Genomic DNA, 26,763 nt, shown 5'->3' on the forward strand with positions numbered 1-26,763 from the left:
GAAGAGACAGAGAGACATTGTTATAGTATATGTCCTGGGAGAGACAGAGAACATTGATAGACAAGAGACAGAGACATTGTTATAGTATATAGTATATGTCCTGGAAGAGACAGAGAGACATTGTTATAGTATATAGTATATGTCCTGGAAGAGACAGAGAGACAGTTATAGTATATAGAAGAGACATTGTTATAGTATATGTCCTGGAAGAGAGAGACATGTTATAGAGTATATGTCATTGTTATAGTATATGTCCTGGAAGAGACAGAGAGTTATAGTATATATAGTATATGTCATTGTTATAGTATATAGTATATGTCCTGGACAGAGAGACAGTTATAGTATGATAGTATATGTCCTGGAAGAGACAGAGAGACATTGTTATAGTATATAGTATATGTCCTGGGAGAGACAGAGAGACACTGTTATGTCCTGGAGTATATGTCCTGGGAGAGACAGAGAGACACTGTTACATTGTTATAGTATATAGTATATGTCCTGGAAGAGACAGAGAGAAATTGTTATAGTATATAGTATATGTCCTGGAAGAGACAGAGAGACATTTATAGTATATAGTATATGTCCTGGGAGAGACAGAGAGACACTGTTATAGAACATAGTATATGTCCTGGAAGAGACAGAGAGACATTGTTAGAGTATATGTCCTGGAAGAGACAGAGAGACATTGACAGAGTAGAATAGAGTCAGGAAGAGACAGAGAGACATTGTTATAGTATATAGTATATGTCCTGGAAGAGACAGAGAGACACTGTTATAGTATATGTCCTGGGAGAGAGAGACAGAGAGAGACATTGTTATAGTAGACAAATAGAGATGTCCTGGAAGAGACAGAGAGAGACATTGAGATAGAGAGTCCTGGAAGAGACAGAGAGACATTGTTATAGTATATGTCCTGGAAGAGACAGAGAGACATTGTTATAGAGATATATTATATGTCCTGGAAGAGACAGAGAGACATTGTTAGAGATAAGAGAGAGAGAGAGAGTCCTGGAAGAGACAGAGAGACAGAGTGGAGAGACAGAGAGACAGAGTATATGTCCTGGAAGAGACAGAGAGACAGTTATAGAGAACAGAGACAGTATATGTCCTGGGAGAGACAGAGAGACATTGTTATAGTATATGTATATGTCCTGGAAGAGACAGAGAGACACTGTTATAGTATATGTCCTGGAAGAGACAGAGAGACAGGAGAGACAGAGAGACATTGAGACAGAGAGTATATGTCCTGGAAGAGACAGAGAGACATTGTTATAGTATATGTCCTGGAAGAGACAGAGAGAGACATTGTTATAGTATATGTCCTGGAAGAGACAGAGAGACATTGTTATAGTATATGTCCTGGAAGAGACAGAGAGACATTGTTATAGTATATAGTATATGTCCTGGGAGAGACAGAGAGACATTGTTATAGTATATGTCCTGGAAGAGACAGAGAGACACTGTTATAGTATATGTCCTGGAAGAGACAGAGAGACATTGTTATAGTATATAGTATATGTCCTGGAAGAGACAGAGAGACATTGTTATAGTATATGTCCTGGAAGAGACAGAGAGACATTGTTATAGTATATAGTATATGTCCTGGGAGAGACAGAGAGACACTGTTATAGTATATGTCCTGGAAGAGACAGAGAGACATTGTTATAGTATATAGTATATGTCCTGGAAGAGACAGAGAGACATTGTTATAGTATATGTCCTGGATATGTCCTGGAAGAGACAGAGAGACATTGTTATAGTATATAGTATATGTCCTGGAAGAGACAGAGAGACATTGTTATAGTATATAGTATATGTCCTGGAAGAGACAGAGAGACATTGTTATAGTATATAGTATATGTCCTGGAAGAGACAGAGAGACATTGTTATAGTATATGTCCTGGAAGAGACAGAGAGACATTGTTATAGTACATAGTATATGTCCTGGAAGAGACAGAGAGACATTGTTATAGTACATAGTATATGTCCTGGAAGAGACAGAGAGACATTGTTATAGTATATGTCCTGGAAGAGACAGAGAGACATTGTTATAGTATATAGTATATGTCCTGGAAGAGACAGAGAGACATTGTTATAGTATATGTCCTGGAAGAGACAGAGAGACATTGTTATAGTATATGTCCTGGAAGAGACAGAGAGACACTGTTATAGAACATAGTATATGTCCTGGAAGAGACAGAGAGACATTGTTATAGTATATGTCCTGGAAGAGACAGAGAGACATTGTTATAGTATATGTCCTGGAAGAGACAGAGAGACACTGTTATAGTATATAGTATATGTCCTGGAAGAGACAGAGAGACACTGTTATAGTATATAGTATATGTCCTGGAAGAGACAGAGAGACACTGTTATAGTATATGTCCTGGAAGAGACAGAGAGACACTGTTATAGCATATGTCCTGGAAGAGACAGAGAGACACTGTTATAGTATATAGTATATGTCCTGGGAGAGACAGAGAGACACTGTTATAGTATATAGTATATGTCCTGGAAGAGACAGAGAGACATTGTTATAGTATATAGTATATGTCCTGGAAGAGACAGAGAGACATTGTTATAGTATATAGTATATGTCCTGGAAGAGACAGAGAGACATTGTTATAGTATATGTCCTGGAAGAGACAGAGAGACATTGTTATAGTATATGTCCTGGAAGAGACAGAGAGACACTGTTATAGAACATAGTATATGTCCTGGAAGAGACAGAGAGACATTGTTATAGTATATGTCCTGGAAGAGACAGAGAGACATTGTTATAGTATATGTCCTGGAAGAGACAGAGAGACACTGTTATAGTATATAGTATATGTCCTGGAAGAGACAGAGAGACATTGTTATAGTATATAGTATATGTCCTGGAAGAGACAGAGAGACACTGTTATAGTATATGTCCTGGAAGAGACAGAGAGACACTGTTATAGTATATGTCCTGGAAGAGACAGAGAGACATTGTTATAGTATATAGTATATGTCCTGGGAGAGACAGAGAGACACTGTTATAGTATATAGTATATGTCCTGGAAGAGACAGAGAGACATTGTTATAGTATATGTCCTGGAAGAGACAGAGAGACATTGTTATAGTATATGTCCTGGAAGAGACAGAGAGACATTGTTATAGTATATGTCCTGGAAGAGACAGAGAGACATTGTTATAGTATATGTCCTGGAAGAGACAGAGAGACATTGTTATAGTATATAGTATATGTCCTGGAAGAGACAGAGAGACATTGTTATAGTATATGTCCTGGAAGAGACAGAGAGACATTGTTATAGTATATGTCCTGGAAGAGACAGAGAGACATTGTTATAGTATATGTCCTGGAAGAGACAGAGAGACATTGTTATAGTATATGTCCTGGAAGAGACAGAGAGACATTGTTATAGTACATAGTATATGTCCTGGAAGAGACAGAGAGACATTGTTATAGTATATGTCCTGGAAGAGACAGAGAGACATTGTTATAGTATATGTCCTGGAAGAGACAGAGAGACATTGTTATAGTACATAGTATATGTCCTGGGAGAGACAGAGAGACATTGTTATAGTATATAGTATATGTCCTGGAAGAGACAGAGAGACATTGTTATAGTATATAGTATATGTCCTGGAAGAGACAGAGAGACATTGTTATAGTACATAGTATATGTCCTGGGAGAGACAGAGAGACATTGTTATAGTACATAGTATATGTCCTGGGAGAGACAGAGAGACATTGTTATAGTACATAGTATATGTCCTGGGAGAAACAGAGAGACATTGTTATAGTATATGTCCTGGAAGAGACAGAGAGACATTGTTATAGTATATGTCCTGGAAGAGACAGAGAGACATTGTTATAGTATATGTCCTGGGAGAGACAGAGAGACATTGTTATAGTACATAGTATATGTCCTGGGAGAGACAGAGAGACACTGTTATAGTACATAGTATATGTCCTGGAAGAGACAGAGAGACATTGTTATAGTATATAGTATATGTCCTGGAAGAGACAGAGAGACATTGTTATAGAACATAGTATATGTCCTGGAAGAGACAGAGAGACACTGTTATAGTACATAGTATATGTCCTGGAAGAGACAGAGAGACATTGTTATAGTATATGTCCTGGAAGAGACAGAGAGACATTGTTATAGTATATAGTATATGTCCTGGAAGAGACAGAGAGACATTGTTATAGTATATGTCCTGGAAGAGACAGAGAGACATTGTTATAGTATATAGTATATGTCCTGGAAGAGACAGAGAGACACTGTTATAGTACATAGTATATGTCCTGGAAGAGACAGAGAGACATTGTTATAGTATATAGTATATGTCCTGGGAGAGACAGAGAGACATTGTTATAGTATATGTCCTGGAAGAGACAGAGAGACATTGTTATAGTATATGTCCTGGAAGAGACAGAGAGACATTGTTATAGTATATGTCCTGGAAGAGACAGAGAGACATTGTTATAGTATATAGTATATGTCCTGGAAGAGACAGAGAGACATTGTTATAGTATATGTCCTGGAAGAGACAGAGAGACACTGTTATAGAACATAGTATATGTCCTGGGAGAGACAGAGAGACATTGTTATAGTATATGTCCTGGAAGAGACAGAGAGACATTGTTATAGTACATAGTATATGTCCTGGGAGAGACAGAGAGACATTGTTATAGTATATGTCCTGGAAGAGACAGAGAGACATTGTTATAGAACATAGTATATGTCCTGGGAGAGACAGAGAGACACTGTTATAGAACATAGTATATGTCCTGGGAGAGACAGAGAGACATTGTTATAGTATATGTCCTGGGAGAGACAGAGAGACACTGTTATAGTACATAGTATATGTCCTGGAAGAGACAGAGAGACATTGTTATAGTATATAGTATATGTCCTGGAAGAGACAGAGAGACATTGTTATAGAACATAGTATATGTCCTGGAAGAGACAGAGAGACACTGTTATAGTACATAGTATATGTCCTGGAAGAGACAGAGAGACATTGTTATGTTATCCTGGAAGAGACAGAGAGACATATATATGTCCTGGAAGAGACAGAGAGACATTGTTATAGTATATGTCCTGGAAGAGACAGAGAGACATTGTTATAGAACATAGTATATGTCCTGGAAGAGACAGAGAGACACTGTTATAGTACATAGTATATGTCCTGGAAGAGACAGAGAGACATTGTTATAGTATATGTCCTGGAAGAGACAGAGAGACATTGTTATAGTATATGTCCTGGAAGAGACATTGTTATAGTATATGTCCTGGAAGAGACAGAGAGACATTGTTATAGTATATGTCCTGGAAGAGACAGAGAGACATTGTTATAGTATATAGTATATGTCCTGGAAGAGACAGAGAGACACTGTTATAGTACATAGTATATGTCCTGGAAGAGACAGAGAGACATTGTTATAGTATATGTCCTGGAAGAGACAGAGAGACACTGTTATAGTATATAGTGTCCTGGGAGAGACAGAGAGACAGATAGATATGTCCTGAAGAGACAGAGAGACATTGTTATAGTATATAGTATATGTCCTGGAAGAGACAGAGAGACATTGTTATAGTATATGTCCTGGAAGAGACAGAGAGACATTGTTATAGTACATAGTATATGTCCTGGAAGAGACAGAGAGACATTGTTATAGTACATAGTATATGTCCTGGAAGAGACAGAGAGACATTGTTATAGTATATGTCCTGGAAGAGACAGAGAGACACTGTTATAGAACATAGTATATGTCCTGGAAGAGACAGAGAGACATTGTTATAGTATATGTCCTGGAAGAGACAGAGAGACATTGTTATAGTATATAGTATATGTCCTGGAAGAGACAGAGAGACATTGTTATAGTACATAGTATATGTCCTGGGAGAGACAGAGAGACATTGTTATAGTATATGTCCTGGAAGAGACAGAGAGACATTGTTATAGTAATAGTATATGTCCTGGAAGAGACAGAGAGACATTGTTATAGTATATGTCCTGGAAGAGACAGAGAGACATTGTTATAGTATATGTCCTGGAAGAGACAGAGAGACATTGTTATAGTACATAGTATATGTCCTGGAAGAGACAGAGAGACATTGTTATAGTACATAGTATATGTCCTGGAAGAGACAGAGAGACATTGTTATAGTATATGTCCTGGAAGAGACAGAGAGACACTGTTATAGTATATGTCCTGGAAGAGACAGAGAGACATTGTTATAGTATATAGTATATGTCCTGGAAGAGACAGAGAGACATTGTTATAGTATATAGTATATGTCCTGGAAGAGACAGAGAGACATTGTTATAGTATATGTCCTGGAAGAGACAGAGAGACATTAGTAGTATATGTCCTGGAAGAGACAGAGAGACATTGTTATAGTATATGTCCTGGAAGAGACAGAGAGACATTTATAGAACATAGTATAGTCCTGGAAGAGACAGAGAGACATTGTTATAGTATATGTCCTGGAAGAGACAGAGAGACATTGTTATAGTATATGTCCTGGAAGAGACAGAGAGACATTGTTATAGTACATAGTATATGTCCTGGAAGAGACAGAGAGACATTTATAGTTATATGTCCTGGAAGAGAGAGAGAGACATTGTTATAGTATATGTCCTGGAAGAGACAGAGAGACATTGTTATAGTACATAGTATATGTCCTGGGAGAGACAGAGAGACATTGTTATAGTATATGTCCTGGAAGAGACAGAGAGACATTGTTATAGTACATAGTATATGTCCTGGAAGAGACAGAGAGACATTGTTATAGTATATAGTATATGTCCTGGAAGAGACAGAGAGACATTGTTATAGTATATAGTATATGTCCTGGAAGAGACAGAGAGACATTGTTATAGAACATAGTATATGTCCTGGGAGAGACAGAGAGACATTGTTATAGTATATATATGTCCTGGAAGAGACAGAGAGACATTGTTATAGTATATGTCCTGGAAGAGACAGAGAGACATTGTTATAGTATATATATATGTCCTGGAAGAGACAGAGAGACATTGTTATAGTATATAGTATAGAACATAGTGTCCTGGAAGAGACAGAGAGACACTGTTATAGTACATAGTATATGTCCTGGAAGAGACAGAGAGACATTGTTATAGTATATGTCCTGGAAGAGACAGAGAGACATTGTTATAGTATATGTCCTGGAAGAGACAGAGAGACATTGTTATAGTATATGTCCTGGAAGAGACAGAGAGACATTGTTATAGTATATAGTATATGTCCTGGAAGAGACAGAGAGACACTGTTATAGTACATAGTATATGTCCTGGAAGAGACAGAGAGACACTGTTATAGTACATAGTATATGTCCTGGAAGAGACAGAGAGACATTGTTATAGTATATGTCCTGGAAGAGACAGAGAGACATTGTTATAGTATATGTCCTGGAAGAGACAGAGAGACATTGTTATAGTATATGTCCTGGAAGAGACAGAGAGACATTGTTATAGTATATAGTATATGTCCTGGAAGAGACAGAGAGACATTGTTATAGTATATGTCCTGGAAGAGACAGAGAGACACTGTTATAGAATATAGTATATGTCCTGGAAGAGACAGAGAGACATTGTTATAGTATATGTCCTGGAAGAGACAGAGAGACACTGTTATAGTATATAGTATATGTCCTGGAAGAGACAGAGAGACATTGTTATAGTATATGTCCTGGAAGAGACAGAGAGACATTGTTATAGTATATGTCCTGGAAGAGACAGAGAGACACTGTTATAGAACATAGTATATGTCCTGGAAGAGACAGAGAGACATTGTTATAGTATATGTCCTGGAAGAGACAGAGAGACACTGTTATAGTATATAGTATATGTCCTGGAAGAGACAGAGAGACATTGTTATAGTATATAGTATATGTCCTGGAAGAGACAGAGAGACATTGTTATAGTACATAGTATATGTCCTGGAAGAGACAGAGAGACATTGTTATAGTATATGTCCTGTATATGTCCTGGAAGAGACAGAGAGACATTGTTATAGTATATGTCCTGGAAGAGACAGAGAGACATTGTTATAGTATATAGTATATGTCCTGGAGAGACAGAGAGACACTGTTATAGTACATAGTATATGTCCTGGAAGAGACAGAGAGACATTGTTATAGTATATGTCCTGGAAGAGACAGAGAGACATTGTTATAGAATATAGTATATGTCCTGGAAGAGACAGAGAGACATTGTTATAGTACATGTCCTGGAAGAGACAGAGAGACATTGTTATAGTATATAGTATATGTCCTGGAAGAGACAAAGAGACATTGTTATAGTATATAGTATATGTCCTGGAAGAGACAGAGAGACATTGTTATAGTATATGTCCTGGAAGAGACAGAGAGACACTGTTATAGTATATAGTATATGTCCTGGAAGAGACAGAGAGACACTGTTATAGAACATAGTATGTCCTGGAAGAGACAGAGAGACATTGTTATAGTATATGTCCTGGAAGAGACAGAGAGACATTGTTATAGTATATAGTATATGTCCTGGAAGAGACAGAGAGACATTGTTATAGTATATGTCCTGGAAGAGACAGAGAGACATTGTTATAGTATATAGTATATGTCCTGGGAGAGACAGAGAGACACTGTTATAGAACATAGTATATGTCCTGGAAGAGACAGAGAGACATTGTTATAGTATATGTCCTGGAAGAGACAGAGAGACACTGTTATAGTATATAGTATATGTCCTGGAAGAGACAGAGAGACATTGTTATAGTACATAGTATATGTCCTGGAAGAGACAGAGAGACATTGTTATAGTACATAGTATATGTCCTGGAAGAGACAGAGAGACATTGTTATAGTATATGTCCTGGAAGAGACAGAGAGACATTGTTATAGTATATGTCCTGGAAGAGACAGAGAGACATTGTTATAGTATATAGTATATGTCCTGGGAGAGACAGAGAGACATTGTTATAGTATAGTATATGTCCTGGAAGAGACAGAGAGACATTGTTATAGTATATGTCCTGGAAGAGACAGAGAGACATTGTTATAGTAGTATATGTCCTGGAAGAGACAGAGAGACATTGTTATAGTATATGTCCTGGAAGAGACAGAGAGACACTGTTATAGTATATAGTATATGTCCTGGAAGAGACAGAGAGACATTGTTATAGTATATGTCCTGGAAGAGACAGAGAGACACTGTTATAGTATATAGTATATGTCCTGGAAGAGACAGAGAGACATTGTTATAGTATATGTCCTGGAAGAGACAGAGAGACACTGTTATAGTATATGTCCTGGGAGAGACAGAGAGACACTGTTATAGAACATAGTATATGTCCTGGAAGAGACAGAGAGACATTGTTATAGTATATGTCCTGGAAGAGACAGAGAGACACTGTTATAGTATATAGTATATGTCCTGGAAGAGACATAGAGACATTGTTATAGTATATGTCCTGGAGGAGACAGAGACACTGTTATAGTATATAGTATATGTCCTGGAAGAGACAGAGAGACATTGTTATAGTATATGTCCTGGAAGAGACAGAGAGACATTGTTATAGTATATAGTATATGTCCTGGAAGAGACAGAGAGACACTGTTATAGTACATAGTATATGTCCTGGAAGAGACAGAGAGACATTGTTATAGTATATGTCCTGGAAGAGACAGAGAGACATTGTTATAGTATATAGTATATGTCCTGGAAGAGACAGAGAGACATTGTTATAGTATATGTCCTGGAAGAGACAGAGAGACATTGTTATAGTATATAGTATATGTCCTGGAAGAGACAGAGAGACATTGTTATAGTATATGTCCTGGAAGAGACAGAGAGACATTGTTATAGTATATAGTATATGTCCTGGAAGAGACAGAGAGACATTGTTATAGTATATGTCCTGGAAGAGACAGAGAGACACTGTTATAGTATATAGTATATGTCCTGGAAGAGACAGAGAGACACTGTTATAGAACATAGTATGTCCTGGAAGAGACAGAGAGACATTGTTATAGTATATGTCCTGGAAGAGACAGAGAGACATTGTTATAGAACATAGTATATGTCCTGGAAGAGACAGAGAGACATTGTTATAGTATATGTCCTGGAAGAGACAGAGAGACACTGTTATAGTATATAGTATATGTCCTGGGAGAGACAGAGAGACATTGTTATAGTATATGTCCTGGAAGAGACAGAGAGACATTGTTATAGTATATGTCCTGGAAGAGACAGAGAGACATTGTTATAGTATATAGTATATGTCCTGGGAGAGACAGAGAGACATTGTTATAGAACATAGTATATGTCCTGGAAGAGACAGAGAGACATTGTTATAGTACATAGTATATGTCCTGGAAGAGACAGAGAGACATTGTTATAGTACATAGTATATGTCCTGGAAGAGACAGAGAGACATTGTTATAGTATATGTCCTGGAAGAGACAGAGAGACACTGTTATAGTATATGTCCTGGAAGAGACAGAGAGACATTGTTATAGTATATAGTATATGTCCTGGAAGAGACAGAGAGACATTGTTATAGTACATAGTATATGTCCTGGGAGAGACAGAGATACATTGTTATAGTATATGTCCTGGAAGAGACAGAGAGACACTGTTATAGTATATAGTATATGTCCTGGGAGAGACAGAGAGACATTGTTATAGTATATGTCCTGGAAGAGACAGAGAGACACTGTTATAGAACATAGTATATTTCCTGGAAGAGACAGAGAGACACTGTTATAGTATATAGTATATGTCCTGGAAGAGACAGAGAGACATTGTTATAGTATATAGTATATGTCCTGGGAGAGACAGAGAGACATTGTTATAGTACATAGTATATGTCCTGGGAGAGACAGAGAGACATTGTTATAGTATATGTCCTGGGAGAGACAGAGAGACATTGTTATAGTATATGTCCTGGGAGAGACAGAGAGACACTGTTATAGAACATAGTATGTCCTGGAAGAGACAGAATAGCACATGGTTCTACTGTTTGCACTGTTCAACGGAAGTATACATTGTGAATGAAGGTCCTGTTCTAGGTTCTATATACTAGGTTTTAGAGGTTCTATGTTGTTACCTGTCTGGTTCTAGGAGTTAGGTTCTAGGTTCTTACCTGTCTAGTTCTAGAAGTTAGGTTCTAGGTTCTTACCGGTCTAGTTCTAGGTTCTAGAGGTTAGGTTCTAGGTTCTTACCTGTCTAGTTCTAGGTTCTAGAGGTTGGGTTCTAGGTACTTACCTGTCTAGTTCTAGGTTCTAGAGGTTGGGTTCTGGGTTCTTACCTGTCTAGTTCTAGGGGTTGGATTCTAGGTTCTTACCTGTCTAGTTCTAGGTTCTAGAGGTTGGGTTCTAGGTTCTTATCTGTCTAGTTCTAGAAGTTAGGTTCTAGGTTCTTACCTGTCTAGTTCTAGAAGTTATGTTCTAGGTTCCTACCTGTCTGGTTCTATAGATTAGGTTCTAGGTTCTTTCCTGTCTAGTTCTAGGTCCTAGAGGTTAGGTTCTAGGTTCTTACCTGTCTAGTTCTAGGTTCTAGAGGTTGGGTTCTAGGTTCTTACCTGTCTAGTTCTAGAGGTTGGGTTCTGGGTTCTTACCTGTCTAGTTCTAGGTTCTAGCGGTTGGATTCTAGATTCTTACCCATCTAGTTCTAGGTTCTAGAGGTTAGGTTCTAGGTTCTTACCGGTCTGGTGGTGTTATCGTCTGACAGGCAGGCGTCAACGTAGTGAGGAAATGTTTCTGACCAGCCCTCTGCTGTACAGTTCCTACTGATCCAACCAATCTCTGAAACACACACGCACGCACAGACGCACGCACGCACGCACGCACGCACGCACGCACGTCAATCTACAAAATGCTGAATACCATAGCACTTCAACCAAGCCAAGCCATACTGTTTGAATCATTAGTACAGTAGAAGCCATGCTACAAACCATCGTCAGGACTCAGGAGGTCATGAAAGACTTCAGGACATCTGACTGATACCATTTCACCTACGGCTGCATCCTGCCAACAAGCCAGGTCGTCCCACATCCACGGACAGCCTGCAACACAAAGGGTTATCCAGTATCTCATACAGTAGCAGGATCTCTGTCTGGTGGTCTGGATGAAGCCAATTACCTTTTAAAGACCAGAGACGAGCGAAGCACACTGAGCCAGACGGACAGACAGACAGACACAGAGCTAACCAATTAAACCTGTCTATACTATCACTGTGAATAACACACACGCACAGGCACACACACTAACACACACCCACCCACTAACACACACCCACTAACACACACACACACACTAAAACACACACCCACTAACACACACCCACGAACACACCCACGAACACACACCCACAAGTGATAATGCAATCTCTCTTGAGGGGAATGACTAGTGTTGATCTGAATAATATTTCAGGATTCTGTGTCCAGTATAGAGGTAGAGGTAGTTTCGGGAGCCTATGCTAACAAGCGTCAGCGCTATGCATATCTACTAGATACCCATAGACCTCCAGCAATTAGTTAGTTCCTGCAACTTCCTTCATACTGGACACAGAGACATAAAAGTGGTTTCCACGAGTTTATCTGACTCTGGGTCAGTAGATAAAGGGCTTCATCTGACTCTGGGTCAGTAGATAAAGGAGACCATCTGACTCTGGGTCAGTAGATAAAGGGCTTCATCTGACTCTGGGTCAGTAGATAAAGGAGACCATCTGACTCTGGGTCAGTAGATAAAGGAGACCATCTGACTCTGGGTCAGTAGATAAAGGAGATCATCTGACTCTGGGTCAGTAGATAAAGGACCTCATCTGACTCTGGGTCAGTAGATAAAGGAGCCCATCTGACTCTGGGTCAGTAGATAAAGGGCCCCATCTGACTCTGGGTCAGTAGATAAAGGGCCTCATCTGACTCTGGGTCAGTAGATAACGGAGATCATCTGACTCTGGGTCAGTAGATCATCTGACTCTGGGTCAGTAGATAAAGGGCCCATCTGACTCTGGGTCAGTAGATAAAGGGCTCTGACTCTGGGTCAGTAGATAAAGGGCCTCATCTGACTCTGGGTCAGTAGATAAAGGGCTTCATCTGACTCTGGGTCAGTAGATAAAGGAGACCATCTGACTCTGGGTCAGTAGATAAAGGGCCCCATCTGACTCTGGGTCAGTAGATAAAGGAGATCATCTGACTCTGGGTCAGTAGATAAAGGGCTTCATCTGACTCTGGGTCAGTAGATAAAGGGCCTCATCTGACTCTGGGTCAGTAGGTAAAGGGCCTCATTGCCAATTTCACAGTATCCCTTTAAATGACCATAGAAACAGCATAAAAACAACAGACCTGAGTGACATCTACTGAGCCTTCAACATCACACCATGATGTCCTGGAGAAGTCTGAGACAGCTGGACTACAGTCAACCTGAGACAGTAGCTGCTTTAAGCTGTAGCTCAACCAGACAAGCTAATAGTCTATCCCCATCTCTGCTATAGTCCTCTCTCTGCTGCAGTCAGTCTGACTGATGTTTCTCCCCCCCACTGATGTGTCTGTTGTCAACAGAAACAGTGGCAAAGGGAGTGTTGCTTTACAGAGCTATTATAGGGACACTACAGGAAGACAGTAGCACTGCCATAGACAGGAGAGTGACCCTAGACAGGAGAGTGACCCTAGACAGGAGAGTGACCCTAGACAGGAGAGTGACCCTAGACAGGAGGGTGACCCTAGACAGGAGAGTGACCCTAGACAGGAGACAGGAGAGTGACCCTAGACAGGAGAGTGACCCTAGACTGGAGAGTGACCCTAGACTGGAGTGACCCTAGACAGGAGAGTGACCCTAGACTGGAGAGTGACCCTAGACTGGAGAGTGACCCTAGACAGGAGAGTGACCCTAGACAGGAGAGTGACCCTAGACAGGAGAGTGACCCTAGACAGGAGAGTGACCCTAGACAGGAGAGTGACCCTAGACAGGAGAGTGACCCTAGACTGGAGAGTGACCCTAGACAGGAGAGTGACCCTAGACAGGAGAGTGACCCTAGACTGGAGAGACCCTGACTGACCCTAGACAGGAGAGTGACCCTAGACAGGAGAGTGACCCTAGACTGGAGAGTGACCCTAGACTGGAGAGTGATCCTAGACAGGAGAGTGACCCTAGACAGGAGAGTGACCCTAGACAGGAGAGTGACCCTAGACAGGAGAGTGACCCTAGACTGGAGAGTGACCCTAGACTGGAGAGTGACCCTAGACAGGAGAGTGACCCTAGACAGGAGAGTGACCCTAGACTGGAGAGTGACCCTAGACTGGAGAGTGACCCTAGACAGGAGAGTGACCCTAGACAGGAGAGTGACCCTAGACAGGAGAGTGACCCTAGACTGGAGAGTGACCCTAGACAGGAGAGTGACCCTAGACAGGAGGACAGATGCAGATGTTAAAGGTGTGGATATGAAACAGTGAAAACAGACACTTTTTTTTGTTTTTTTTGTCCGAAGCGACATGCATCTTGGGATTTGTCATTTGTTTTAAACACCTAAATCAGATCCAAGAGTCTGTATCTGTCAGTGATATTCATTGTGGTTCTTTATGATTTGGTAATAAGAACAGGATAAAGTGATCATCTTAGCCCAGGCTTCCTATAAACATCCACACTGAGCTACAGACAGAAACCATTTAATTGGATATACAGAACCACAGAGACAACCCCAACTGCTGCTTCTGCTCTTAGACCTTTAAAACACACCATGATAAATTATCTGAACTTCAACCTGTTTAAATTTGTTGTTTTCAGACTGAGTCAGACTTCTCCTCTCCATCCTCGTCACTTCTCTCCTATCCTCTCCTCTCCCATCCTATCCTCTCCCATCCCACCTTCTACTCGCCCCAGCCTCTCCTCTCATCTCCCGCCCTCTCCTCTCATCTCCCACCCTCTCCTCTCATCTCCCACCCTCTCCTCTCATCTCCCATTCTTTCCTCTCTGTCCTCTTTTCTCATCTCATCCTTTCCTCTCCTCTCCCATCCTTTCCTCTCCTCTCCTCTCCCATCCTCTGTTTTCCACCAAGCTCTCCCATCCTCTGCTCTCCTCTCCCATCCTCTGCTCTACTCTCCTCTCCCATCCTCTGCTCTACTCTCCTCTCCCATCCTCTGCTCTCCTCTCCCATCCTCTGCTCTACTCTCCCATCCTCTGCTCTACTCTCCCATCCTCTGCTCTACTCTCCCATCCTCTGCTCTCCTCTCCCATCCTCTGCTCTCCTCTCCCATCCTCTGCTCTCCTCTCCCATCCTCTGCTCTCCTCTCCCATCCTCTGCTCTCCTCTCCCATCCTCTGCTCTCCTCTCCCATCCTCTGCTCTCCCCTCCCATGCTCTCCTCTCCCATCCCATGCTCTCCTCTCCCATCCTCTGCTCTCCCCTCCCATGCTCTCCTGTCCACCATCCTCTCCTCTCCCATTCTATCCTCTCCTCTCCCATCATTTCCTCTCTTCTCTCATCCTCTCCTCTCTTCTCTCATCCTCTCCTCTACCATCCCTTTTCTCTCAGTCCTCTCCTTTCCCATCCTGCTCCTCTCTCAACCTCTCCTCTCCGCTCCTCCACCATCCTCTCCTCTCCCATCCTCTCTTCTCCACCATCCCATCCTCTCCCATCCTCTCTCTCCACCATCCTCTCCTCTCCCATCCCCTACTCTCCCATCCTCTCTTCTCCCCATCCTCTCTCTCTCCAATCCCCTCCTCTCCCATCCTCTCTCTTCTCCCACCATCCCCTCCTCCCCATCCCTCATCTCCCATCCCATCCTCCTCTCCCATCCTCTCATCTCCCATCCTCTCTTCTCTCCTCCTCCATCTGCCTCCTCTCCCATCCTCTCTTCTCCCACCATCCCCTCCTCTCCCATCCTCTCTTCTCCACCATCCCCTCCTCTCCCATCCTCTGCTCTCCTCTCCCATCCTCTGCTCTACTCTCCTCTTCCATCCTCTGCTCTACTCTCCTCTTCCATCCTCTGCTCTACTCTCCTCTCCCATCCTCTGCTCTACTCTCCTCTTCCATCCTCTGCTCTACTCTCCTCTTCCATCCTCTGCTCTACTCTCCTCTCCCATCCTCTGCTCTACTCTCCTCCTCCCATCCTCTGCTCTACTCTCCCATCCTCTGCTCTCCTCTCCCATCCCATCCTCTGCTCTACTCTCCCATCCTCTGCTCTACTCTCCCATCCTCTGCTCTACTCTCCCATCCTCTGCTCTACTCTCCCATCCTCTGCTCTACTCTCCCATCCTCTGCTCTACTCTCCCATCCTCTGCTCTCCTCTCCCATCCTCTGCTCTACTCTCCCATCCTCTGCTCTACTCTCCCATCCTCTGCTCTACTCTCCCATCCTCTGCTCTACTCTCCCATCCTCTGCTCTCCTCTTCCATCCTCTGCTCTACTCTCCTCTCCCATCCTCTGCTCTACTCTCCTCTTCCATCCTCTGCTCTCCTCTTCCATCCTCTGCTCTCCTCTTCCATCCTCTACTCTCCTCTCCCATCCTCTACTCTACTCTCCCATCCTCTGCTCTACTCTCCTATCCTCTGCTCTACTCTCCTATCCTCTGCTCTACTCTACACTCCTCTCCCATCCTCTGCTCTACTCTCCCATCCTCTGCTCTACTCTCCCATCCCATCCTCTGCTCTACTCTCCCATCCCATCCTCTGCTCTACTCTCCCATCCTCTGCTCTACTCTCCCATCCTCTGCTCTACTCTCCCATCCTCTGCTCTCCTCTCCCATCCTCTGCTCTCCTCTCCCATCCTCTACTCTCCTCTCCCATCCTCTGCTTTCCTCTCCCATCCTCTGCTCTCCTCTTCCATCCTCTACTCTCCTCTTCCATCCTCTGCTCTACTCTCCTCTCCCATCCTCTCCTATCCTCTGCTCTACTCTCCTATCCTCTGCTCTACACTCCTCTCCCATCCTCTGCTCTCCCCTCCCATGCTCTCCTGTCCCATCCTATGTTCTCCACCATCCTCTCATCTCCTATCCTCTCTTCTCTCTCAATCTCTCCTCCCCATCCTCTAACCTCTTCTCCCCTCTCATCCTTTCCTCTCCTCTCCACCATCCTCTCCTCTCCCATTCTATCCTCTCCTCTCCCATCATTTCCTCTCTTCTCTCATCCTCTCCTCTCTTCTCTCATCCTCTCCTCTACCATCCTTTTCTCTCAGTCCTCTCCTTTCCCATCCTCTCCTCTCTCAACCTCTCCTCTCTGCTCCTCCACCATCCTCTCCTCTCCCATCCTCTCTTCTCCACCATCCCCTCCTCTCCCATCCTCTCTTCTCCACCATCCCCTCCTCTCCCATCCTCTCTTCTCCACCATCCCCTCCTCTCCCATCCTCTCTTCTCCACCATCCCCTCCTCTCCCATCCCCTACTCTCCCATCCTCTCTTCTCCACCATCCCCTCCTCTCCCATCCTCTCATCTCCCATCCCCTCCTCTCCCATCCTCTCATCTCCCATCCTCTCTTCTCCACCATCCCCTCCTCTCCCATCCTCTCTTCTCCACCATCCCCTCCTCTCCCATCCTCTCTTCTCCACCATCCCCTCCTCTCCCATCCTCTGCTCTACTCTCCTCTCCCATCCTCTGCTCTACCCATCTCTCTCTCCCATCCTCTGCTCTACTCTCCTCTCCCATCCTCTGCTCTCTCTCCCATCCCATCCTCTGCTCTACTCTCCCATCCTCTGCTCTACTCTCCCATCCTCTGCTCTACTCTCCCATCCTCTCCTCTACTCTCCCATCCTCTGCTCTACTCTCCAATCCTCTGCTCTCCTCTCCCATCCTCTCCCCTCATCTGCTCTCCTCTCCCATCCTCTGCTCTCCTCTTCCATCCTCTACTCTCCTCTTCCATCCTCTGCTCTACTCTCCTCTCCCATCCTCTGCTCTACTCTCCCATCCTCTGCTCTCCTCTCCCATCCTCTCTTCTCCACCATCCCCTCCTCTCCCATCCTCTCTTCTCCACCATCCCCTCCTCTCCCATCCTCTCTTCTCCACCATCCCCTCCTCTCCCATCCCCTACTCTCCCATCCTCTCTTCTCCACCATCCCCTCCTCTCCCATCCTCTCATCTCCCATCCCCTCCTCTCCCATCCTCTCATCTCCCATCCTCTCTTCTCCACCATCCCCTCCTCTCCCATCCTCTCTTCTCCACCATCCCCTCCTCTCCCATCCTCTCTTCTCCACCATCCCCTCCTCTCCCATCCTCTGCTCTACTCTCCTCTCCCATCCTCTGCTCTACTCTCCTCTCCCATCCTCTGCTCTACTCTCCTCTCCCATCCTCTGCTCTACTCTCCCATCCCATCCTCTGCTCTACTCTCCCATCCTCTGCTCTACTCTCCCATCCTCTGCTCTACTCTCCCATCCTCTGCTCTACTCTCCCATCCTCTGCTCTACTCTCCCATCTCCCATCCTCTCTCTCTCCATCCCATCCTCTACTGCTCTACTCTCCCATCCTCTGCTCTACTCTCCCATCCTCTGCTCTACTCTCCAATCCTCTGCTCTCCTCTCCCATCCTCTCCCATCCTCTGCTCTCCTCTCCCATCCTCTGCTCTCCTCTCCCATCCTCTGCTCTCCTCTCCCATCCTCTGCTCTACTCTCCCATCCTCTGCTCTCCTCTTCCATCCTCTACTCTCCTCTCCCATCCTCTGCTCTCCTCTCCCATCCTCTACTCTCCTCTCCCATCCTCTGCTCTCCTCTCCCATCCTCTGCTCTCCTCTTCCATCCTCTACTCTCCTCTTCCATCCTCTGCTCTACTCTCCTCTCCCATCCTCTGCTCTACTCTCCTATCCTCTGCTCTACTCTCCTATCCTCTGCTCTACTCTCCTCTCCCATCCTCTGCTCTCCCCTCCCATGCTCTCCTGTCCCATCCTATGTTCTCCACCATGCTCTCATCTCCCATCCTCTGCTCTCCTCTTCCATCCTCTACTCTCCTCTCCCATCCTCTACTCTACTCTCCCATCCTCTGCTCTACTCTCCTATCCTCTGCTCTACTCTCCTCTCCCCATCCTCTGCTCTCCCTCCCATCCTCTCCTCTCCCATCCTCTGTTCTCTCATCCTCTGCTCTCATCTCCCATCCTCTGCTCTCCATCCTTTTCCATCCTCTCCTTTCCCATCTCTCCTCTCCCATCCTCTGCTCTCTGCTCCACCATCCTCTCCCATCCTCTGCTCTACCATCTCCTCCTCCTCTTCTCCATCCTCTGCTCTCCCATCTCTCTATCTCTCCCATCCTCTCCCCTCCCATCCTCTGCCCATCTCCCATGCTCTCCTCCCATCCCTATGTTCTCCACCATCCTCTCATCTCCCATCCTCTGCTCTCCTCTCTCCATCCTCTACTCTCTCTCCCATCCTCTGCTCTCCTCTCCCATCCTCTGCTCTCCTCTCCCATCCTCTGCTCTCCTCTCCCATCCTCTGCTCTCATCTCCCATCCTCTGCTCTCCTCTTCCATCCTCTACTCTCCTCTCCCATCCTCTGCTCTCCCCTCCCATGCTCTCCTGTCCCATCCTATGTTCTCCACCATGCTCTCATCTCCCATCCTCTGCTCTCCTCTTCCATCCTCTACTCTCCTCTCCCATCCTCTGCTCTACTCTCCTATCCTCTGCTCTCATCTCCCATCCTCTGCTCTACTCTCCTATCCTCTGCTCTCCTCTCCCATCCTCTGCTCTACTCACCTCTCCTCTCCCATCCTCTGCTCTACTCTCCCATCCTCTGCTCTACTCTCCCATCCCTGCTCTCCTCTCCATCCTCTGCTCTCCTCTCCCATCCTCTGCTCTCCTCTCCCATCCTCTACTCTCCTCTTCCATCCCTGCTCTCCATCTCTCCCATCCTCTGCTCTACTCTCCTCCCTCTGCTCTACTCTCCTCTCCATCCTCTGCTCTACTCTCCCATCCTCTGCTCTACTCTCTCCATCCTCTGCTCTACTCTCCTCCCATCCTCTGCTCTCCTCTCCCATCCTCTGCTCTCCTCTCCCATCCTCTGCTCTTTCTCCCATCCTCTGCTCTCCTCTCCCATCCCCATCTGCTCTCCTCTCCCATCCTCTGCTCTCCTCTCCCATCCTCTCCCCTCCATCATCCTCTTCTCTCCTCTCCCATCCTCTGCTTCTCTCATCTCCCATCCTCTCCTCTCCTCTCCCATCCTCTCCTCTCCTCTCCTCTCCCCCCCTCTCCTCCTCTCTTCTCCCATCCTCTCCTCTCCCACTCTCCCATCCTCTGCTCTTCTCTCCCCTCTCCCATCCTCTCCTCTCCACCATCCTCTCTTCCCATCCTCTCCTCCCCTCCCATCCTCTCCTCTCCCATCCTCTCTCCCATCCTCTCCTCCACCATCCTCCCTCCCATCCTCTCTTCCCATCCCCTCCTCTCCCATCCCCATCTCTCTCCTCATCTCCTCTCCCATCCTCTCTCTCTATCCTCTCCTCCCATCCTCTGCTCTACTCACCTCCTCTCCTCTCTCCCATCCTCTGCTCTCCTCTCTCCCATCCTCTGCTCTCTCTCCCATCCTCTGCTCTCCCTCTCCCATCCTCTGCTCTCCTCTCCCATCCTCTGCTCTCCTCTCCCATCCTCTCTCCCATCCTCTCTCTCCCCATCCTCTCCTCTGCTCTCCTCTCCCATCCTCTGCTCTCCTCTCCCATCCTCTGCTCCTCTGCTCTACTCTCCTCTCCCATCCTCTGCTCTCCTCTCCCATCCTCTGCTCTCCTCTCCATCCTCTGCTCTCCTCTCCCATCCTCTGCTCTCCTCTCCCATCCTCTGCTCTCCTCTCCCATCCTCTACTCTCCTCTTCCATCCTCTGCTCTCCTCTGCTCTTCCTCTCTCTCCTCTCCATCCTCTGCTCTACTCTCCCATCCTCTGCTCTCTCTCCTGCCTCCTCTCTCCCATCCTCTGCTCTCCTCCATCCCATGCTCTCCTGTCCCATCCTCTGTTCTCCACCATTCTCTCATCTCCCCATCCTCTATTCTCTCTCCATCCTCTCTGTTCTCCTCTCCCATCCTCTGCTCTCCTTCTCCCCTCCCTCCTCTCCCATCCTCTCCTCTCCTCTCCCATCCTCTCCTCTCCATTCTATCCTCTCCTCTCCCATCCATTTCCTCTCTTCTCTCATCCTCTCCTCTCTTCTCTCATCCTCTCCTCTACCATCCTTTCCTCTCTCAGTCCTCTCTCTTCCCCATCCTGCTCTCCTCTCCCATCCTCTCTCAACTCTCTCCTCCTCTCTACTCCACCATCCTCTCTCTACTCCCTCATCCTCCTCTGCTCTCTCCCATCCCCTCCTCTCCCATCCTCTCTTCTCCACCATCCCCTCCTCTCCCATCCCCTATCTGCTCTACTCTCCCATCCTCTCTTCTCCACCATCCTCTGCTCTACTCCCCTCCTCTCCCATCCTCTCTTCTCCACCATCCCTCCTCTCCCATCCTATCATCTCCCATCCTCCTCTCCTCTCCCCTCTCCTCTCATCTCCCATCCTCCCTCTCTCCTTCCATCCTCTCCATCTCCTCCTCTCCCATCCTCTCCTTCCACCATCCTCTCCCACCATCCTCTCCCATCCTATCTGCTCCTCTCCTTCTCCACCATCCCCTCTCATCCTCTCCTCTCCCATCCTCTGCTCTCCACCATCCTCTCCTCTCCCATCCTCTGCTCTCCACCATCCTCTCTCTCTCCATCCTCTCCTTCTCCATCATCTCTCCTCCCCATCCTCTACTCTCCCCATCCTCTCTTCTCTCCCATCCCTCCTCTCCCATCCTCTCCCATCTCCATCCCTCTCCCTCCCATCCTCTCTTCTCCATCCTCTGCTCTCTCTCCCATCCTCTCTACTCTCCCATCCCTCTTCTCTCCCATCCCTCTCTCTCCCATCCTCTCCCTCTCCCATCCCTCTCCTCTCCCCATCCTCTCCTCTCCCATCCCATCCTCTGCCTCTCCTCTCCATCCTCTGCTCTCCTCTCCCATCCTCTGCTCTCTCTCCCATCCTCTGCTCTCTCCCATCCTCTGCTCTCCTCTCCCATCCTCTGCTCTCCTCTCCCATCCTCTCCCCTCCTCTGCTCTCCTCTCCCATCCTCTGCTCTACTCTCCCATCCTCTGCTCTCCTCTCCCATCCTCTCCTCTCCCATCCTCTCCTCTCCCATCCTCTCCTCTCCCATCCTCTGCTCTCCTCTCCCATCCTCTGCTCTCCTCTCCCATCCTCTGCTCTCCTCTCCCATCCTCTGCTCTCCTCTCCCCATCCTCTGCTCTCTCCCATCCTCTGCTCTCTCTCCCATCCTCTGCTCTCCTCTCCATCCTCTCCCATCTCTCCTCTCCCATCCTCTGCTCTCCTCTCCCATCCTCTGCTCTACTCTCCCATCCTCTGCCTACTCATCCTCTGCTCTCCTCTCCCATCCTCTGCTCTGTCCCATCCTCTGCTCTCCATCCATCTCCTCTCATCTCCCATCCTCTGCTCTCCTCTCCCATCCTCTGCTCTACTCTCCCATCCTCTGCTCTCCTCTCCCATCCTCTGCTCTCCTCTCTCCCATCCTCTCCCCTCCTCTGCTCTCCACCATCCTCTCCCATCCTCTGCTCTCCTCTTCCATCCTCTGCTCTCCCATCCTCTGCTCTACTCTCCCCATCCTCTCCTCTCTCTCTCCCATCCTCTGCTCTACTCTCCCATCCTCTCTCAGTCCCTCTCCCTTTCCCATCCTCTCCTCTGCTCTCCTCTCCATCCTCTGCTCCTCTCCTCTCCATCCTCTTTCTCCACCATCCCCTCCTCTCCATCCTCTGCTCCACCATCCTCTCCTCTCCCATCCTCTCTTCTCCACCTCCCTCCTCTCCCATCCTCTCTCCACCATCTCCTCTCCCATCCTCTGCTCTACTCTCCCATCCTCTGCTCTCTCTCTCCCATCCTCTGCTCTCACTCTCCCTCATCCTCTCTCCTCTCCTCTCCCATCCTCTCCCCTCCTCTCCCCTCCTCTCCCATCCTCTCCTCTCCTCTCCCATCCTCTGCTCTCCTCTCCCATCCTCTGCTCTACTCTCCCATCCTCTGCTCTACTCACCTCTCCTCTCCCATCCTCTGCTCTACTCTCCCATCCTCTGCTCTACTCTCCCATCCTCTACTCTGCTCTCCTCTCCCATCCTCTGCTCTCCTCTCCCATCCTCTGCTCTACTCTCCCATCCTCTGCTCTACTCTCCCATCCTCTGCTCTCCCATCCTCTGCTCTCCCATCCTCTGCTCTACTCTCCCATCCTCTGCTCCTACTCCCATCCATCCCCTCCCTGCTCTCCTCCCTCTCCCATCCTCTGCTCTCCTCCCTGCTCTCTCCCCATCCTCTGCTCTTTCCTCTCCCATCCTCTGCTCTCCTCTCCCATCCTCTGCTCTCCTCTCTCCCATCCTCTGCTCTCTCCTCTCCCATCCTCTCCCTCCTCTCCCATCCTCTGCTCCTCCTCTCCCATCCTCTGCTTTCCTCTCCCATCCTCTACTCTCCCATCCTTCCATCCTCTACTCTCCTCTCTCCATCCTCTGCTCTACTCTCCCATCCTCTGCTCTACTCTCTATCCTCTGCTCTACTCTCCTATCTCTGCTCTCCTCTCCCATCCTCTGCTCTACACTCTCTCTCCCCATCCTCTGCTCTCCTCTGCTCTCCTGTCCCATCCTCTGCTCTCCTCCCATCCTCTCTCCTGTCCCATCCTCTGTTCTCCACCATCCTCTCATCTCCTATCCTCTCTTCTCTCTCAATCTCTCCTCCCCATCCTCTAACCTCTTCTCCCCTCTCATCCTTTCCTCTCCTCTCCACCATCCTCTCCTCTCCCATTCTATCCTCTCCTCTCCCATCATTTCCTCTCTTCTCTCATCCTCTCCTCTCTTCTCTCATCCTCTCCTCTACCATCCTTTTCTCTCAGTCCTCTCCTTTCCCATCCTCTCCTCTCTCAACCTCTCCTCTCTGCTCCTCCACCATCCTCTCCTCTCCCATCCTCTTCTCCACCATCCCTCCTCTCTTCTCCACCATCCCCTCCTCTCCCATCCTCTCTCTCTCCACCATCCCCTCCTCTCCCATCCTCTCTTCTCCACCATCCCCTCCTCTCCCATCCCCTACTCTCCCATCCTCTCTTCTCCACCATCCCCTCCTCTCCCATCCTCTCATCTCCCATCCCATCCTCTGCCATCCTCCTCTCCCATCCTCTCTCCACCATCCCCTCCTCCCATCCTCTCTTCTCCACCATCCCCTCCTCTCCCATCCTCTCTTCTCCACCATCCCCTCCCATCCTCTCCCATCCCATCCTCTGCTCTTCTCCTCTCCCATCCTCTGCTCTACTCTCCTCTCCCATCCTCTGCTCTACTCTCCTCTCCTCCTCTGCTCTCCATCCTCTGCTCTCTCTCCCATCCTCTGCTCTACTCTCTTCCCATCCTCTGCTCTTCTCCTCTCCCATCCTCTGCTCTACTCTCCCATCCTCTGCTCTACTCTCCCCCATCCTCTCTCTCTCCCATCCTCTGCTCTCCCATCCTCTGCTCTCTCTCCATCCTCTCTCCTCTCCCATCCTCTCCCCTCATCTGCTCTCCTCTCCCATCCTCTGCTCTCCTCTCCCATCCTCTGCTCTCCTCTCCCATCCTCTGCTCTACCATCCTCCTCTCCCATCCTCTGCTCTCCTCTCCCATCCTCTGCTCTCCTCTCCCATCCTCTCTCTTCTCTCCTCATCCTCTCCTCTCCCATCCTCTGCTCTACTCTCCCATCCTCTGCTCTCCTCTCCCATCCTCTGCTCTCCCTCTCCCATCCTCTCCTCATCTGCTCTCCTCCTCTGCATCCTCTGCTCTCCTCTTCCATCCTCTGCTCTCCTCCCATCCTCTGCTCTCCTCTCCTCTCCCATCCTCTGCTCTCCTCTCCCATCCTCCTCTGCTCTCCTCTCTCCCATCCTCTGCTCTCCTCTCCCCATCCTCTGCTCTCTCCTCTTCCATCCTCTGCTCCTCTCCTCTCCTCTCCCATCCTCTGCTCTCCTCTCCCATCCTCTGCTCTCCCCTCTCCCCATCCTCCCATGCTCTACCTCTCCATCCTCTGCTCTCCTCTCCCATCCTCTGCTCTCCTCTCCCATCCTCTGCTCTCCTCTCTCTCCTCTTCCATCCTCTGCTCTCCTCTCCCATCCTCTGCTCTCCTCTTCCATCCTCTGCTCTCCTCTTCCATCCTGCTCTACTCTCCCTCTCCCATCCTCTGCTCTACTCTCCTATCCTCTGCTCTACTCTCCCATCCTCTGCTCTCCCCTCCCATGCTCTCCTGTCCCATCCTATGTTCTCCACCATTCTCTCATCTCCTATCCTCTATTCTCTCTCAATCTCTCCTCCCCATCCTCTCACCTCTTCGCCCCTCTCATCCTTTCCTCTCCTCTCCCATTCTATCCTCTCCTCTCCCATCATTTCCTCTCTTCTCTCATCCTCTCCTCTCTTCTCTCATCCTCTCCTCTACCATCCTTTTCTCTCAGTCCTCTCCTTTCCCATCCTCTCCTCTCTCAACCTCTCCATCTCTCCGCTCCTCCACCATCCTCTCCTCTCCCATCCTCTCTTCTCCACCATCCCCTCCTCTCCCATCCTCTCTTCTCCACCATCCCCTCTCCCATCCTCCCATCCCCATCCTCTCTCCCATCCTCTCTTCTCCACCATCCCCTCCTCTCCAATCCCCTCCTCTCCCATCCTCTCTTCTCCACCATCCCCTCTCTCCCATCCCTCATCTCCCATCCTCTGCTCTCTCTCCCATCCTCTCATCTCCCATCCTCTCTTCTCCACCATCCTCTGCTCTACTCTCCCATCCTCTTCGCCTCCCATCCTCTCCCATCCTCCCATCCTCTGCTCTCCTCTCCCATCCTCTCCCTCTACTCTCCCATCCTCTGCTCTACTCTCCCATCCTCTGCTCTACTCTCCCATCCTCTGCTCTACTCTCCCATCCTCTGCTCTACTCTCCCATCCTCTGCTCTACTCTCCCATCCTCTGCTCTCTCTCCCATCCTCTGCTCTCCCTCTCCCATCCTCTGCTCTACTCTCCCATCCTCTGCTCTCTCTCCATCCTCTGCTCTCTCTCCCATCCTCTGCTCTCCTCTCCCATCCTCTGCTCTCCTCTCTCCATCCTCTGCTCTCCCTCTCCCATCCTCTGCTCTCCTCTCCCATCCTCTCCTCTCCCATCCTCTCCCCATCCTCTGTCTCCTCTCCCATCCTCTGCTCTCCTCTCCCATCCTCTGCTCCTCCATCCCATCCTCTGCTCTCCTCTCCCATCCCTCTGCTCTCCTCTCCCATCCTCTGCTCTCCTCTCCCATCCTCTGCTCTCCTCTCCCATCCTCTCTCTCCTCTTCTCTTTTCTCCTCTCTCCTCTCCTCTGCTCTCCTCTCCATCCTCTGCTCTCCCATCTCCATCCTCTGCTCTCCACCATCCTCTCCCATCCCTCCTCCCATCCTCTCTCTCCCATCCTCTCCTCATCCTCTCCCTCCTCTGCTCTCCTCTCCCATCCTCTGTTCTCTCTCCTCTCCTCATCCTCTCTCTCACCTCTCCTCTCCCATCCTCTGCTCTCTTCTCTCCCATCCTCTGCTCTCCCTCCCATCCTCTCCCCTCCCTCTCCCATCCTCTGCTCTCTCTCCATCCTCTATCTCTCTCCCATCCTCTGCTCTCCTCTCTCCCATCCTCTCCTCTCCTCTCCCATCCTCTGCTCTCCTCTCCCTCCTCTCCCATCCTCTGCTCTCCTCTCCCATCCTCTGCTCTACTCTCCCATCCTCTACTCTGCTCTCCTCTCCCATCCTCTGCTCTCCTCTCCCATCCTCTCTGCCTCTCCTCTCCCATCCTCT

The 26,763-nt window shown here is 47.5% G+C and overlaps 1 protein-coding gene across 2 annotated transcripts in view; it reads right to left on the minus strand.

The window, feature by feature from the left end:
• Positions 1 to 26,763, minus strand: part of LOC124041060 (pituitary adenylate cyclase-activating polypeptide type I receptor-like) — a 116,914-nt gene that overhangs the window by 66,678 nt on the left and 23,473 nt on the right. For both annotated transcript variants that reach the window (XM_046358227.1, XM_046358226.1), the window contains exons 3-4: positions 11,960 to 12,070; positions 11,710 to 11,810 (exon numbers count right to left, since the gene is read on the minus strand). In XM_046358227.1, coding sequence (XP_046214183.1) covers positions 11,710 to 11,810; positions 11,960 to 12,070 — 212 coding nt within the window. The remainder of the gene's footprint in view (positions 1 to 11,709; positions 11,811 to 11,959; positions 12,071 to 26,763) is intronic.

Source organism: Oncorhynchus gorbuscha, linkage group LG08 (genome assembly GCF_021184085.1).
Source record: "Oncorhynchus gorbuscha isolate QuinsamMale2020 ecotype Even-year linkage group LG08, OgorEven_v1.0, whole genome shotgun sequence".
Classification (NCBI taxonomy): Eukaryota; Metazoa; Chordata; class Actinopteri; order Salmoniformes; family Salmonidae; genus Oncorhynchus; species Oncorhynchus gorbuscha.